Raw genomic sequence first — 18,145 nt, 5'->3', positions numbered from 1 at the left:
TGAAAAAAATTCTTAAAATGAACAGACCAAACCAAAATCAAAGGAATGAAATATATTTTGTATATGTTTTCACATCTGACAGACTTATTTTATTTTTTCTTAAAGTGTCAGAATATTATGAAAATCCTTAGGAAAAAAAGAAATATGACCTTCTGTCATGATAATTTATGATAATATAAAAGAAGTAAAAAGAGCCAAACCCTAGATAACTAGTACTGAAATATACCGTTATTTCCAAAGGCTGCTATATTTATAATAAAACCATATTTAAAATAACTTTACAGCATACAAATTTGCAATCATCAACAAATAAGTGTAGAAAATAATGTAATTACAACTGTTAGAAGATTCTAAAACAATTTCCTGTACAGGTCAGAAACTTAATGTCAATATCACATGGTCTGAAATAAATATACCTACCCTTGTTTTTAATATAATCTTAACTTCATAATCTATATATATTTACAATAGTAATTATGTTTTATATGTTAGATTACTAAAATCCCATGCGATTCCGTACAGATTGTGTGGCAAGATTTGTATACATTTTATGTTAATATTGGATCTAAAACTAGTAGAATCACACTGATGTACCTCTAATACCAATGTAGTTTCATTCACTGATGCATTGATCAGTGCCTGGTGCTGTCCAGCTGGTAGGGTCAAAACTGCGGAACTCTTCTGGAGAAAGAAACAAAAGAGAATGCCAGCCACAAGTTATCATTTTCAAAGAGCTAAGTTGTTGAATGAGAATATTTTTGAATTGGTCAAATCTCCAAACAAACTGACATTATTGAATGTAAACACTCGAATAGTAGGAACCTTTTTTGATTAATAAATGTCTGCTTTCAAATTGAACAATAATTGAACTGGCTAATCAGATGGATTTATTAATAAAATGATTTTTGTTCAAGTCATCTGAAATACTTGCTTGACACTGTCAAATGACACCTTTATTGACCATGAAAACTAATGGCTTAGAGCAATTTAAATCACTTATTAAAACTATGGACTAAATTAATGCATTGATCAGAATTGGACAATATAATCATCATTTAGAGAAGGACATTAGAACATTATAAGAGGTAAATTGTGAGTTTGAGTGTATAAAGAATGTGTGATAAGGCATGTCTTCAAGTCTGAAGATTAATGAGGAATGCAGTATTTCCAATATTTTGCCACACCCAGCACAGACATAACCAATTCTGCAGGTGGTCGATTTAGATTTTCTTCTCGCTGTCTAAGTCTGTCCTTGGCAGTGGATTTTCTTCTGGCCTCTAATGTGTATCCGGCATCCTTTGTCAGTAATCTCCAGCTGTCTCACTCTGAAGCTGCCTAAAATCTAATAATTTTTGTTTCTATCAGGTAGAGAAATGTGTGTGTGTATGTGTTTCGACTGCAACACATTATAAGGTCAAAGGTTTGCCTATCCGATCTTGAGATCCAGGGGGGGAGATGACATAAAACTCATCTGTTTTTCTATGGCTGACAGTTAACAAACCATATTTTTTCAAATAAAAATGTAGGGCTAAATTGTGGTAGTTTTACTATACCTCAGTTATTGGTCAGTTGAAGCTGGGTATCACAAGGGGGTGAGATCCTGGTCAACAGTTTAACGGGAATAATAAAGAAGGGGGCAAATTAATTTTGATTCTGTGAAGTAAATTTTGAGTTAGTTGGACAGCATGCAGGAGGTGGCAGTTTGCTGTGCGTTACTAGTTCTGTTTTTGGAATGATCCAAGGATAGACCTTGTTTCTTATGTACATATGTTTTGAGTATTTAAATATTAGAATTATTACTATTTGTATGCACGAGTTGTTTCTTTAAGAGAGAGAAAGTGTTCAGTGAAAACATAGTCTCTCATAGATGCTCCTTTCTTCCTGTCAACAAAAGACTAAACTGGGGTTGGAGTCTAGACCATAATCCATCCAAGAGGCAACACTGTTGTAGCTAGTTTTGGTGTGGAGATTATATGTTTATTGTTTGTAAATTACAGACAAAAAGAGAGTACTGCTTTCTTATTTGTGAATATTTCTAAAATAATGTCCACTTCATGTGGCTAGCACAATGATCAACTGCCTTTACTTCCATAACGTATGTCAAGTACCCATTAGAGATGGGTGGACTTAAAGGCATCCTAAAAATCCTTAAGTTAAAATTGCATTCTTCAATAAGATTCAAACTGGGGACTCCTTGGTTCAGAAGTCAAGAGTTTACTACTCAGTTTCCATGAACCAGTAGTAGACTAGAAATGTGCGTTTAAGACAAGAAATATTTATTTAAAGTAGACTAGAAAGGAGTGTTTAAAAGTAGAATAGAAATGTGCGTTTAAGACAAGAAATATTTATTTAAAGTAGACTAGAAAGGAGTGCTTAAAAGTAGAATAGAAATGTGCGTTTAAGTCAAGAAATATTTATTTAAAGTAGACTAGAAAGGAGTGTTTAAAAGTAGAATAGAAATGTGCATTTAAGACAAGAAATATTTATTTAAAGTAGACTAGAAAGGAGTGGTTAAAAGTAGACTAGAAATGTGCGTTTAAGACAAGAAATATTTATTTAAAGTAGACTAGAAATGTGTATTTAAGACAAAAAATGTTTATTTAAAATAGACTATAAATGTCTATTTCTACCTCCATACTGTAAGTGACATCAATAGGAAGTAAATTGTGTAGAATAATGTTGGGGTGGAGATGTACTGTCATTATTTTCTCTGTCATCTCATCGGTGTTCTCCTTGTACACTGACTCCAGATCCAGCATCACCTGTCACAGAGATAAACATTCAATCTGTTATCAGAGAGCGCTCTACATGAAAGAATAAACAAAACAATATGCAAGTAGAAATATAGAGAAATATGTTTCTTATTTCAAAGTCACAAGAATCTCTCCTTTCCTTAATCTAAAGGTTTGACAATAGTGATATTATTAATTTGAATAATCTGCCCAAATTGAGAAAAGACTAAATGTGGCTCAACAAAAATGGCTGAGACGGATTTTGGGAGTCAGTTATTTAGATCTTGTCTCAAACAAGGAAATCCTATGCCGAACTGGAAGTCGAACACTTAATGAGGCTGTGACAGAGCGTAGCATGAGGTTTGCGGGACATGTTCTCAGACTAAATGAATTATGAATTCCAAGAGTTGCAACGACATGGAGGCTGATACGAGGAAAGTGCAAACAGGGACGTCCTCGTATAACATGGTGCCACACTTTTCATGGAAAACCTCAGAACAGTGGACACCAGGTGAGAGGAAGCTTCAGACATTGCTAGTGACACATCTTTGTGCTTGCTGCCCAATGCGCTGAACAGTGAGGGAGGACCTAAGTTCTAAGTAAGTAAGTAATCTTAATAAAATGAAGGATTATATAAATGGATATAAATATTTTAAAAATTGAGGGAAGCTAAAGATGATACTAGATGGTGTAACAAGGGCTAGATTCCTATGAAGATCGCATCAGAAACAAGGCGATTAGAAAGATCAGCTATTGAGCACCACCATGACCTGCTGACCACTGTATAAAAAAACTAAAACTTTATGGCCATATCACAAGGTAATCAGGCCTCCTAAAGACCTTCCTTCAAGGAACAGTACAAGGAAAAAGAAGAAGAGCCAAAGAAAAGTGATGGGAAGACAACATAACTTAATAGATGGGCCTGGCATTGAATTGAAAATGATTCTATTCAAGGCGAAATGACACAGAGAAATGGTGAAAGATGGTTGACAGATCATTTGTGTTGCCCCAAAAGTTCAACAGACTAAGGGAAAGATGAAGGTGACAGACTGGGAAGAGCAAGGGAAGTAGGCAGAGATACAAGATGCAGAAGAGATTGAATCAATACCACTTGTATACATGCAGTGCTGCCCCCAAAAAATAAATGCATAATTATTGGCTCTTTTCATACAATTGTTTGCTATTTCTGGCTAGACTGCTGTTGTTTTTGGATTAATCAAAATCTTCAACACAGATTTGTGCTAAATATCACATAGCAAACCAACAAATAATATTAAAAAATTTAATGTAATACCAACAGTAAAATACAAAAGTAAAGTATCCTTTTTCAGACCTTGTGATCTATAGAGCAGATGATGTAAAAGTCAACTTATTCTGTGGCAGACAGTTAACAAGGGTGTCATAGGACCAGCACATCGATCAGCCACCTTTAATTTACCCCAACTAATGCCAAACTTATTGGCACCCTAAAGATCCCAAAATTAAAAATGACAGTCTTCACCAGGATTTGAACCCGGGACCCCTCGATTTTGGAAGCAAAGCACTTTTAATAAGACTAAGACTGCTTTATTGATCCTTACGGAAATTTGTTGTGATTACAAGGACTCTTTTCTCATATAAAGACAACACAACAGAAAAATACACATAACCACTCAGCTACTGGGCCTCTTCAGGCTTGCAGTTAACGAGGGTGTCATGTGGCCTTTGTTACCAACAAGGACTACATTCACATCCATTTATGAAACAGGGGAATAGGAGTTCCTGATACCTCGCATCACACTTAGACTTAGAAGATAAGCCAACAGTGGCTACTTACATTAAAATAGTAGATCTCACTCTCTCCAATGTCCAGCTGTTCCACTGGGCAACTAAATTGTACAATTTTACCGTTGACTTCTGGCAAGTAGGTCTTCACATTGATACTTTCTTTAGAGATCAGGTAGCTGGGAAACAAAAAAAAATCAAGCAGTGGTGAAAAAAAAACAACCCAACAAACTTTATAAAGCTACAAAGCTTTTTTTTTCCCCTCCTCCTGATTACAAACATCAACACTCTGTTTCTGAATAGTTACACATTTAGCTACATCTATTTTCTTGATGAAGATCCAAAATGTTCACAAAAAAATCACACTAATCCTAGCTATAATTTATAAAACCTACTGTCTGGGGAGACAGAATGTATTGTTATTTTTTGCTATTATTTATGTATGAAATTGTGTTGCGACACTTTTGGCGAACACACCAACGCTAGTGAAACTATGCTGCCCAGATTGGTGAAGTGGACAACCAATGTAAGGGGAAGAGGGATCTTCATTCACTGTGATTTTTTGGCGCCGAGTAGATATGAGTAAAACCAAAAGAGACGGCTGCTGCACACGAAACTCGTTGACCATAGCGCTCTGTAAATGCTATAAGAATGACTGTTGCACTATAGTAAGGGTATTCACTATTGAAGTATTACGATTCTTTTCATAATTATTCATGGTTTTTATTTTGTATGAGTTACATTCCTCTGTTTATATATTCTGAGGCTATGAATGTAAACAGTATGCACATAGTATCACAAGGGCTCAGGGCTCAAAAAGACCTCCTACAGGGAACAGTACCAGTTTTAAAAAACCTTAAGACAGGGAAAAGGATGGGAGGACAACAGCAAAGAATAGACAGGCCTGTCATTGAAAGAGACTCTAATCAAGCAAAAGACAGAGAGGAATGGAAAAGATGGTTGTCAGATCATGTGTGGTACCCCAGCAGTCTAGTAGATCAAGATATTGCACATTATGTGGACTGAATGTTTTGAATTTACTGTATGACAGAAGAAGTATTGTTAGTAGAATTGGTTCTTGGTGTAAAAGTGGACTGGTGCTTTTGATTTTACTGAGGTGCTACAAAAGGATCCTAGGTATCACATTTATTTAAAGACCAAATCACAAACGAAGAGATTAGAGACAGGGTTACTAGAGTGACTGGACCCAACAATGACCTGCTAAAAAAAAACAGAAACTAAAACTCTACGGCCATATTACAAGGTCTTCGGGGCTTGCAAAGACCTTCCTTAAGGGAATAGTACCAGGAAAAAGAAGAAGAAGCAGAGAGAGAGAAAGCGATGGGAAGACAACATAAATGAATGGACGGGCCTGCCATTGAAAGAGGTTCTATCCAAGGCAAAAGACAGAGAGGAATGGAGAAAGACAGTTGACAAATTTTGCGTGGTGATTAAGGGATAGGTGAGTTGTAGGTGATATTGTTCTCAATTAATTTTGTTCTTCCTTGCATCAAGTTTTTTACAATTATTTAGTAGTAGTGTTTTATATTTGTCTGCAGTAGCCTAAGTTGTGTTTATGGGTAACCCTATTAATCAGTGTTAAGAGATTGATAACTACATTAAAACTGATCAATACAAGAGAGACAACTTTTAAACAAATTATGGAGCTGCATTTCTCTTATAAAAAAACTGACCTTTCATTCTCAGGCTGGGGCTGGAAAAAGATTTCTCCAGTGGAACTATAAACAGCATTGATGGGTATACAAAACTTTTGGTCTGGGAACACTTGTCCACACAATTTGACCTCATGGCTATCTTTGTATAGCACATTCACCAGGCAAGACAAGTGATTCTTTACCTAGAAAAGTAATAATATTTAGAGACAAGAGATTTTAGAAGACCTACAAAAGTAATAATATTTATAGACCAGTGATTTTAGCCTACAAAAGTAATCATCATCATCATCCAAAATCTATTAGAGTGAGGGCTTGAGAGGCTCAAATCCTCTCTTGCAAAAGCCCTGGACAGAAACCCTGCTGTCTTGCGTAGTGCATAAATGTCGCCATACAGGTCGAGAATTTTTGGTTTCCCAGACCTGTCAAGATGGAGATCAGCAAGTCTGGGGCAGTCAAACAGAATATGAGGCATGGTTTCCTCTGCTTCCTGCAGTGGGGGCACGGTGAATCTAAATTTGGCCATAGCCTTGAGTAATAGTATTTATAGACAGGTGATTTTAACCTACAAAAGTAATGATACATAAAGACAAGTGAATCTTTACCAAAAAAAGTAATAATATTTAAAGACAAGTTATTCTAGACCTATAAAAGTAATAAAATTATAGACAAGTAATTTAACCTACAAAAGTAATAATATTTATGGGCAAGTGATTCTAGACATACAAAAGTAATAATGTTTATAGACAAGTGATTCTTGACTTAATAAAGTAATAATATTTAAAGAAATTAAAACATATAACTTATTTTTAAAAAAAAGACTGTATCATAGATGAGGATATTTGAAACAGGATCACATGAGAAATTGGGTCCCATGTTGATCTGCTGACCAATGTCACAAAAACGCACACTAAAACTGTATAGCCATATCACAAAGTCCTTACGGCTCTCAAAGCCCTTCCTTCAGGGAACAGTGCCAGGATAAGAAAAAGAATCATGGAAAGCAATGGGTAGACAACATCAAAGAATGTCATTGAAAGAGATTCTAGTAAGAGAAAAAGAGAGTAATGAAAAAGATGGTCGACAGGTTGTGAGTGGTGCTTTAATGGTTCAACAGACCGACCAAGGGATAGGGAAGGTAAAAACAAACAACTTATATAAAAATTAAATTAAATTGATATAGAAAATGACAGAAGCCATCATATTAACTTGATTTCAATGGACTAGTGCTATTAGAGCATGGCATGGGTTGCCTGAGTCAGCCAGGAAAAGCAATGACTCGGCAGAATTTAAGTCATTGGTTAACATGCATGACTAGATGCATGAGACTTAGGATGTAATCATCTTCTTTTTTTGAAGTAACGTCTGTATTTTATTTTATAAGATAAGATAAGATAATAATTGTATACATCTAGCAGACAAGCAATGTATCCTGAGAATCAGTTATGTGTAAGAGATGAATACAGTGATGTAACATTGATGCTTTTTCTTTCAATTTACACCTTTAAGATGTTCTGCAAGAATTTAAGATTTTTAGGTCCTAGCCCAAACCTCCTGCAGGATGTCAGAGAATAATTAAAACAGACGACAGTCCAAAGCACACTTAACATGACAAGGAGGCCTTCCATGTTTAGGGATAACTTATTTAATTTCTAAGTATGTTAAGAAAATGAAAAATAAATAATTGTTTTTGGCTTTACTATATGATAATCAAATATTTTTAGGTTGGGATTAAATTATAAGAAATGAGTTTTACTTGCAAGTTTCAAGGAAGCCAACAGAAGTCAGACTTACAATGACAGCCGAACTAAATGTTATGATTTTCTGTCCAACAAAGACTTCATTACTGGCCAAAATGCTGATGTTGTTGATATGGAACAGCCTCTTTCTGGCTTGTTTGATTGGCATCTCATACATGGTAGAGGCACCTTCAATCTAGAGAAGAAGAAGCCATAAATCTAGAAATGATTTACTTGGGTTAGGTTCTTGTACACTTAGATTTACTTGGGTTAAGTTCTTGTACACTTAGATTCTTGGGTTAGGTTTTTGTACACTTAGATTTACTTAGATTAAGTTCTTGTACACTTAGATTTACTTGGGTTAGATTTTGGTACACTTAGATTTACTTAGGTTAGGTTTTGGTACACTTAGATTTACTTGGGTTAGGTTTTGGTACACTTTGATTTACTTGGGTTAGATTCTTGTGCATGTACTGTGAAACTTTTTGCATTTATAAACCTGTCAAACTTATGTGTATACTAGCATATAGTGATGAAAAAAAGAAGCACATAAAAAGACATTAAATTATTCTACAATATTTTATCTATGTATCGCTTGAGTTGACATTAACCAGAAATCCATATACTATCCACATAGTGCTAGAGTAGATAAAAAGTATTGTAAAAATCAGAAATTCATTTAGAAAAAAAATCCACACAATCCACACCCTGATCGTTAACCATTGGCCATAGAAACAGATGACCTTAACATCATCTGCCCTATAGATCACAAGGTCTAAAAGGGGAACTTAAATTTTTAAAATTTCTGTTTAGGTCAATGTTGGCCCTCCTTAAAAGTTTATTGCCTACTTCTCAAGTCACATTTAAATTTCTTTTTCTTTTGATGAGCTCGTTGAGACTGAAAAGGTCAAAGTTTACCATAAAACTGATCCTCTTCTCTTCTTGCGATTGTGTGGCTCGGATGATTGAAGATGATTTGGCCAGAGTCTTTGATGAAGTGACCTCAACTGAGATTTCACTTGGGGAAGGTATTTCATTCAGGTTTATGCTGGTACTATTCTCACTCAACTGTAAGTAGATGACAAAGACATTCAGTACTTAGTCACTACCACAAGCTCTAATAATAATGATTACCTTAAAGCTGCCCAAATAAACATCTCTACAAAATTATCTTCAAAGCTGCCCAAATAAACATCTCTACAAAATTATCTTCAAAGCTGCCAAGAAAAACATCTCTACAAAATTACCCTAAAGCTGCCCAAATTAAAATATATATAAAATTACCTTAAAGCTGCCCTAATTTCTACAAAATTACATCAAAGCTTACCAAATAAACATCTCTACAAACATCTCTACAAAATCACCTTAAAGCTGCCCGAATAAACATCTCTTCAAGATTACCTTAAAACTGCCCAAATAAACATCTCTTCAAGATTACCTTAAAACTGCCCAAATAAACATCTCTTCAAGATTACCTTAAAACTGCCCAAATAAACCTCTCTTCAAGATTACCTTAAAACTGCCCAAATAAACATCTCTTCAAGATTACCTTAAAGCTGCCCAAATAAACATCTCTTCAAGATTAGCTTAAAGCTGCCCAAATAAACATCTCTTCAAGATTACCTTAAAACTGCCCAAATAAACATCTCTTCAAGATTACCTTAAAACTGCCCAAATAAACCTCTCTTCAAGATTATCTTAAAACTGCCCAAATAAACCTCTCTTCAAGATTACCTTAAAGCTGCCCAAATAAACATCTCTTCAAGATTACCTTAAAGCTGCCCAAATAAACATCTCTACAAGATTACCTCAAAGCTTACCAAGTAAACATCTCTAAAAAATTACCTTAAAGCTGCCCAAATAAACATCTTTCAAGATTACCTTAAAGCTGCCCAAATAAACATCTCTACAAGATTACCTCAAAGCTTACCAAATAAACATCTCTAAAAAATTACCTTAAAGCTGCCCAAATAAACATCTTTTCAAGATTACCTTAAAGCTGCCCAAATAAACATCTCTTCAAGATTACCTTAAAGCTGCCCAAATAAACATCTCTTCAAGATTACCTTAAAACTGCCCAAATAAACATCTCTTCAAGATTACCTTAAAACTGCCCAAATAAACATCTCTTCAAGATTACCTTAAAACTGCCCAAATAAACATCTCTTCAAGATTACCTTAAAACTGCCCAAATAAACATCTCTTCTAGATCACCTCAAAGCTGCCCAAATAAACATCTCTAAAAAAATTACCTTAAAGCTGCCCAAATAAACATCTTTTCAAGATTACCTTAAAGCTGCCCAAATAAACATCTCTTCAAGATTACCTTAAAGCTGCCCAAATAAACATCTCTTCAAGATTACCTTAAAGCTTGCATCCAGCTTCATGGCCATTTTCTGTCCAGTTTCATTGTTAAAGACATAAGGCACAATTTTTTGTCCAAGTTTCCCTTCCATCTCTCTCAAGTTGTAAGCTTCACTGAAAGCCTGGCAAGGTAGAAAAGTAAAACACAAATAATAATTCATTCAGTAGATGAAAATATTTCTTCGTAACATAACAAAACCATCCAGATTGTTTGTTGTTGCTTTATCTTGTATTGAATAGCAGATTTATTTTCATACAAAAACAACAACTCTATATATCAAGTGTTGATACACGGTAGTTGGAGTGTAGCTGCAAACAGCTACTACAACTAATCTGTTGAAGGTGAATTAATCTCTATACATAGTTGGGTTGTAGCTGCAAACAGCTATTCCAACTAATCTGTTGAAGGTGAATTAATCTCTATACACAGTAGTTGGGTTGTAGCTGCAAACAGCTATTATAACTAATCCGTTGAAGGTGAATTTATTTCTAAATGTGGGACTTGAGAAAAAAAAACCTTGAACAACTTCTTTAAAAAAAAAAAAAAATTGAGCTTAGCTTTTCTTGACAATATCTACAGCTTATGACTTAAGTGTAGATGTAGATAGAAACACAAGTGAAATATGATCTTGAACAATTTAAACAAACTTAACTCACTAGACATCTTTCTGTAATCCCAGCTTATACTTTCCCACTTCAACTTTTACTCCCTTATTTAGGACCTCATGGACCCACTCATGGAATCCCTTCAGAAAATAGATTAAAGCTGCCATTTCAGACTTAGTGATTATGATGTAAAGGTCATTTGTTTCTATGACTTATAGTGTCATGTGGTCAACAACCAACTGCCTTTACTTTTCTCCAACTTATGTCAGATACCCATTAGAGCGGGGTGGACCCAAAGATTCCAAAATTAAAAATCCCAGTCTTCACCAGGTTTGAACCCCGTTCAGAAGCCACGCGCATTACTGCACAGCCACCAAGCCCCCAAAAACAAATTATCTACCAGAATTTTACTCATGGATACTTTAGAAACCAGAAACATGCACACTCCATAAGAATCACTTGTACCGGCCTTAAGTTGTAGCTCCAAACAGTGTAAATAAGGCAATGTAGGCATGTTGCTTAAATAAACTTGAACAGACTTCTATTAAAACAAACTTAATATTAATTTTATTTATAAATATACACAACTTCAACTGGAAAAAAAGTTATATGTAAAATTAGAAATGAAAATGATAATTTGAACAAAATGTAGAGCACTACAAATACATGTCTTTCTGTCTCACATCTCTTGCTAGTCCCTTCTATAACTTTCACACGTCCTTTTTATTTACATAAATTATGCCAGACCACTTCATGGTTTCTTCAGCCTACACAACCAAAAGCATCTGCCCTTCTTTCCTCAAGGTTACATCATCAAAACTGCATGCACACTCCATAATAATCAGTAATTTAATTATACTGATAAAGACAAAGTTTAGCAATTGACTTTAAACTCTTACACCTAGCTCTTTAAGTTAACTCTTTCCATTTATACCTGATCAAGCTCGGTCAACAAACTAACACTGGCTATGCAGTACCAGAAAGGATCTCACCTGACTAAGGTTAGCTAAGACGTCCAGGCATGTCTTGGTCATAATAAGTTGCAGTGGCTGCGATGCCGTCACGTTAATGACCAGCTTAGGGGGCGGGATGACAAAAGGATCCTCGTCCATAACAACTTGAATCGGATCATTTTTGAGCATCTGGTACACAGAGAAACAAGACACAATTAAGTTTGAATTCAAAGTGGAATGAAACCTGGAATCATACAATTCTTAAAACATACTGTTTCATATGTATTGTTGTAAACCTGTTCCCCCTAACTAACCATTTTTCCACATGAGAACTATTTGAATTTTGTTTATGCTGTTGGGCAAAAATGACATGAGTGAGTGTGTTAATGTGTTAAGCAAAAGGAGTGATGATTGTTGATTTTTTGACATAGGATTGTTTTTCTTTAATTTTTGTTTGTAAATTGGGATATGTAAATTTCATTAGGAGTACTGTGAAATTATTTCTTTTTACTGGGAGTATTGATTGACCATGGTTGGATTGTGCTTCGGCAAAAAGAGAGACATCAGCGACCTGAGAATCTGTGAGTTACTTTCTTTAGACCACTCCCAAGTCGTAACAATATCTTTTCTATTGATTTCTTCTTCACTGTTAATGCAAATGTCACAGAGGATAATACTTATTAGCTTTCTTGATAAAATGTATGATACAAAAGTGTTAAAACTGGCACTGATGTAGAGCTGTGTGAACTGAAAATGTCATGATGATACAAATCCTTTTAAGTGAAACTATTTCTAGCCAAAAAAGTACATACAATGTGTGAAACTTTATTTTAATTATTACATTATTATAATTATGCCGTTTACAAACACAGAACAAAAGCAACTAATTTACAAGAGCATAACAAATTCATATTTTTAAGTTACTAGTTATAAATTCTTATCTATATTGCCACTGGTTAAAGTATACAACAACACTTTGTAAAATCAGTTCACCAATGACTAAACCCATTCTACATTTCAGCATAACTTATGATCTTATCACCTAACTCAAAAGCTTCAACACCCAACAGTAAAATGAGAATAATTACTAAGAGACTTAGTCAGCCCTTCAACTGCTTCAGCAAGACCACTCGGAGAAAACTTACATTAATTGCTAGCTCCCACTTGTGCATCTGAGATTTGTCTACGACTGGCTCCAAGAGTGGCTCCCAGACTCCATTCTTTTCATTATTGTAAGCAATCTCCAAGCTCAGGGTGCTCTCGAAAAAAAGCTGTTAATGAAATACATTTTTTTGCTTAAAATTATATACTTATAACAAAAGCTATATATGCTATTAATGTACAAGTTTAAAAATTAGTATGGGGCATAATATTCAACAAGTCTAGTAAGCAGAGATACTTACAGTTGTTGAGTTTGTAACATAAAAATTATTAATAAAGGTCTATAATTATCAGAGTTTTATATTGAGAGTATTATGGGTGAGACAATTTTTAAAGTTTTATAAAAAATACTAGCTGATACTTGTATGGTTTAAATAATTGGTATATTTGTTTATTTGGCACTGAACACTCTTAAACCACTCTATAAAATGGGCAGCATTACAACAATCTCCCACCCCAAAACAATTTTCTAGTCCTCAAATTCTATGTCCTTTGTTTTCCCTTTCATCTTACAAACAAAGGGGCTGCAACCATCTGTTATAGAGTATGCGAACACCCAATTATAGAGTAAGCACAAACACTTCTTAGACTTATTCGTTGCAGCCTTCCATCTCCCTGCACTGTAATGCCCCCCCTCCCCAAAATAAACACAATATTTTCAAATGAAAAGAAATCCCCCTAAAAACAAACTTTTTGGGGCCATCCTTGAATTCTAATAGGGCATAACAATACCTGATACCCGTGCTACATTATTCGAAATTAAATTTTGTATGTAGAGTCTGTAAACATATTTACAACCACTTCTCTTTTCATTCATCACCCGAAAAAGATAAAAGAGCAACAGAGGAAAGAACCAAGCATTGATCAGCTTCTTTCCTCCGGCTCTGAATACTTTTGTTTCCTTTGTGCTGTGCATCCAATCCAACTTACATCTGAGGTCCAGTTGTGAACCTGACATGAGAAGGACGACTCCACCATGAGAAGTGGAACAGTACGATGCCCAATGCCTCCCTCCAGCTTGATGATAACGACAGGGGCATTCATGATCAGCTAAAAATACAACAAAAGACATATAAGAAAAATAACTTAAGATTAAAAGTACCTTGAAAAAAGCAATATTTAAACCAAACAATAAAACAAAAAAAAAGCACTTTGCAATCATTAACAAATAAATGAGTATTAGGCTCATGAATAGTCTCTATCTTAAAAAAAAGTTTATCTAAAAATTCTAAATTCTCATATAAAATGACAATTCAGCTGTAAATTTTTCATTCCAATTCCAAATCATAACATTTAGTAGATTTAAAAAGTCTATATAAAATATATGGATTATAGAAGTCTAGTTCAGTTTAACTATGAAATCTCATGGTAACAGTTCTAATCAACAAGCATGGCACAAATAAAGTGTGACAAAATAAAGCACTACTCACTCATTTAGACAAAAGCTGAACATTTGATTAGATTAGAAGTACACCAATTAATAACTGATGATTAATAAACACATACAGACATATCTTGGATAAACTAACAGAGGTCTCAATGCACTTCAAAGTTATCACCCAATAGGATGAGAACTGTAGATACATAGTACTAATGTACACACAGAAATGCAGATATTTAACTTCATCCAATGGACATATATTTGTAAACCTTCCACTTTCATGTTATAGCTTCAATTGCATAAAACTACTAATCATTATTTTCGTATTATAAACATGAAACACACACAAAAAAAAAGAATACTTCCAATATTATGTCAGTACATCTTTTAAACAAAGGTAAAAAAAATATATATATTTAGAAAGCAAACAAACACACACGCTTTGTTATATAAAAAAATGAAATCAATCTGATGCACTATTTAGCAAAACATGCAGTGAATATATTGGCTAGTTCACATAGACTGAAGGCCTAAGAGCTAAACATAATACAGGCAAAAGATATAGCTAAGAGCTAAACATAATATAGGCAAAAGATATAGTTTAAATCTAATACATAATGAAAACAGACAAAAAATGAAAAGAAAAAAAAAAGTCTGCATTTTTAGCCTGATGTTTCTATGTTTGCATTCAATGGCAGATTATTCCTTCAATAAGTTTTATGCCAGATACACTCTAATATTGATTACCAACCAAGCCACAGTAAAAGTTTAATAACAACCACATTAAAAACAATCTGTTAAAGGAAAACTCCTGCTTGAAAATCAAATTTCTCAACTACATCTTTATGAAAGCGTACCAGTTAAAATATAGAAAAAGGGATTTTGCCAGATTTAGCATTGATATTAAATGTTATTAATATTAAATTTTGGTCAGTTGACACTTTGAGACAACAGCCCGTTGTGACAGTATTACCTATTTAAAATATGTCACAGCTCCTACTGTAGTTAACTCACTAAAGACACCTCTATAAATATTCTTGATTACAGATTAGCATTCTACCCTATCCTAAATGGGATGTGTGGTTAAATGTTTGCAATATATTTAAATTTCAAAGTAAACATAATTGAAACAAAAGTCATTAAACTTAAATATTAATTAAACGAATCATTTCTGCAGGAGGTTTCCTTTCATTAAGACAAATTCAAACATTAAAATGTTAAAACCACTTAAAACTAACTAGATTTTAAAATAATGAAAAGAAAAAAAAAGTGAAATATTGATACAGAAAGAAATTCCGCTCCCAGTGTTAAATACTAAATATGACTAGGTAGTCTAGGCTTGACAAACTCATACAATTGTCATGTTTTCTTGAACTATTTATTCAATGGACTATCTTTCAATGTTCACATCCCTTGCTGCTTGGCACAAGGCTCATAAGATGAAACATTTACTTGATTTATTAGGCATCACGGTAAGAGATGGTTGTCAGGAATACTAAGTCAGTTCGGTCAGCAGATGCCTCAACAAGTCAATAAACTTGGATACTAGTAAAGGTGAATCTTATATTTTGAAGCAACATTGCTGACTCAAAATATCTTATAACTTAGAAACCAAAATAATATAAACAAAAAAAGTAAATCCTTTGGCTACTTAAATCCAACTTTTGTTCTGATTCGTGTTGGAATGTGTATCAATGTGCAGAATTTACTTGAGCCCCACTGACATTACCCAGCCATATCCTTTAGGTTAGCTTTTCTTTGCAACATGAACATTTCCTTGGAAAACAGCATCCAAGACATGAATTAAGCACATACCATCGCAGCGTTCAGTGGAAATGAAATGAGGATGATTTTTGAGAAGCCATACGTGCATCAAACAAGCAAAAAAACTATTAAAAAAATACAGCAAAAAATTAAATGCTCCTATCGTTTTTTAGGTCAAGCTTTTTAAGCCATTTTTTTTTCAACGCTGAACTCTGCTTCTGACTGGTAGAAAAGCCAAACCAACAGCAACGGTGATAAGAAAAATACATGTTCAACCACCAACACTCAAAACAAGCTAAGGATAAGATAATAAAACACATGCTGCATGACACATTTTATTTCAGCTACATCAAACAGTATTACTAATGTCCCATACCTTCTCTGAGGACTTTGTCTAGAATAAAATAAGGGGGGGGGGATTTAACTTGAGAAACATTTATAATAATTACAAAAATCAAACTTTGATAAAACTACATTTAAACCACAAATATTACTCTATATAACAGTGTAAGGGTTGACTAGGTAAAAAGAAAAATACATTTCTATGTACACACAAATTCAAAACTAAGATGTAAATATTTTTTATGATAAAAATGGAGCATGGTGGCTGAGTGGTAAAATGCTTGGCTTCTGTACTGAGAGGGTCTTGGGTTCAAATCTAAGTGAAGACTGGTATTTTGAATTTCTGGATTTTTAGAACTCCCCAACTCTGATTGCTTCCTGGTATTAGTTGGTGAAAGTAAAGGCAGTTGTTCAATATGTTGGCCCCAATGACACCCTTATAAATGGTCAGCCATAGCCCTATAGATCACCAGGTATGAAAGGGGTGCTTTACTTAACAAAAATATTACTTCAAAGTTAGTACTAACAAATCTAAAATCAAATCCACATGTCATTCAGAGACACTACAGAAGATTAAGTTACAGAAGGTTAAGTTAGAGGAGATTAAGTTACAGAAGCTGTCTCAGGAAAAATTGAGAATAAACAAAATCTGATGTAAACATACATTTTTCTTCTTAAAAAAAAAACAACTAATAAAACAATACAACAACTAAATGGCTGCCTGGTCGTGCGGTTTGCTCGCTGGACTGTCGTTCGGATTTATCGACGGTCGAGGGTTCAAACCCTGCCCGCTCCCATCCCCCGTCGTCCTGCGGGAGGTTTGGACTAGGAAGTAAACTATCTTCAACTCTGAAGGAACATCCGAATTATGTAAAACATTAAACAAAACATTTTACAAACATGCATAAGTACAAACTATAAGCAATTGGAAATTCCAACATTTGTAACCAATTATTTTTTTTTTAATTATAAAACATTTAAAAATTAAAACTACAATTTAAAAAAACAACAACTTCAAACAAGAAAAGTAACCTGGCGAGGAACAAAGTCAATGCAGAGAAAGCTGCAACGATGAGCAACTCAACTGGAACTCAACCTAAATGTGACTCAACTGGAACTCAACCTAAATGTGACTCAACTGGAACTCATCCTAAATGTGACTCAACTGGAACTCAACCAGTGACTAAACTGGAACTCAACCTAAATGTCACTCAACTGGAACTCAACCAGTGACTAAACTGGAACTCAATCTAAATGTAACTTGACTGGAACTCAACCTAAATGGGACTCAACTGGAACTCAACCTGTAACTAAACTGCAAGACAGGCTTACGTTAGTGTAGGACAGGAGAGGAATAAACTGATCCAACACTTGGTGATAGATCATGTCCAGGTAGGAGGCCAAGAGTTCAATCAGGACGTCTTGTTTGTACAGCATCAAGGTTATATTCCCTAGAGATGTCTACACGCAACATACAGGGGAAAAGAATCAAGAGGTGGGATGATGAGACATAGACATTTTTGTTAGCTGCATGTTCAAATAGCACTAGAGAAGAAGGAGCTTTGTTTGAATTTATCCTAGCATAATTAGAGAAGGAAATGTGTTTTTATCTTTGCGCCTTTCTATATTGTTAAGGCAAACATTATGCTTGAGATATGAACTAGAT

At 34.4% G+C, this 18,145-nt stretch overlaps 1 protein-coding gene across 28 annotated transcripts in view; it reads right to left on the bottom strand.

Annotated features, from left to right (window-relative positions):
• Nucleotides 1-18,145, bottom strand: part of LOC106059486 (intermembrane lipid transfer protein VPS13C-like) — a 142,241-nt gene that overhangs the window by 40,790 nt on the left and 83,306 nt on the right. For 23 of the 28 annotated variants that reach the window (XM_056016728.1, XM_056016735.1, XM_056016721.1 and 20 more), the window contains 12 exons: nt 17,812-17,940; nt 13,923-14,042; nt 12,977-13,102; nt 11,871-12,020; nt 10,272-10,394; nt 8,827-8,976; nt 7,964-8,104; nt 6,191-6,354; nt 4,549-4,675; nt 2,631-2,762; nt 595-681; nt 227-244 (listed from right to left, as the gene is read on the bottom strand). In XM_056016728.1, coding sequence (XP_055872703.1) covers nt 227-244; nt 595-681; nt 2,631-2,762; nt 4,549-4,675; nt 6,191-6,354; nt 7,964-8,104; nt 8,827-8,976; nt 10,272-10,394; nt 11,871-12,020; nt 12,977-13,102; nt 13,923-14,042; nt 17,812-17,940 — 1,467 coding nt within the window. Of the gene's footprint in view, nt 1-226; nt 245-594; nt 682-2,630; nt 2,763-4,548; nt 4,676-6,190; nt 6,355-7,963; nt 8,105-8,826; nt 8,977-10,271; nt 10,395-11,870; nt 12,021-12,976; nt 13,103-13,922; nt 14,043-16,513; nt 16,532-17,811; nt 17,941-18,145 lie in introns of all 28 variants that reach the window. The other 5 variants (XM_056016742.1, XM_056016747.1, XM_056016746.1 and 2 more) reach the window with 3 other exon arrangements.

This window comes from Biomphalaria glabrata, chromosome 18, assembly GCF_947242115.1.
Source record: "Biomphalaria glabrata chromosome 18, xgBioGlab47.1, whole genome shotgun sequence".
Lineage (NCBI taxonomy): Eukaryota > Metazoa > Mollusca > Gastropoda > Planorbidae > Biomphalaria > Biomphalaria glabrata.
This window is presented reverse-complemented; position numbering and strand designations above follow the sequence as displayed.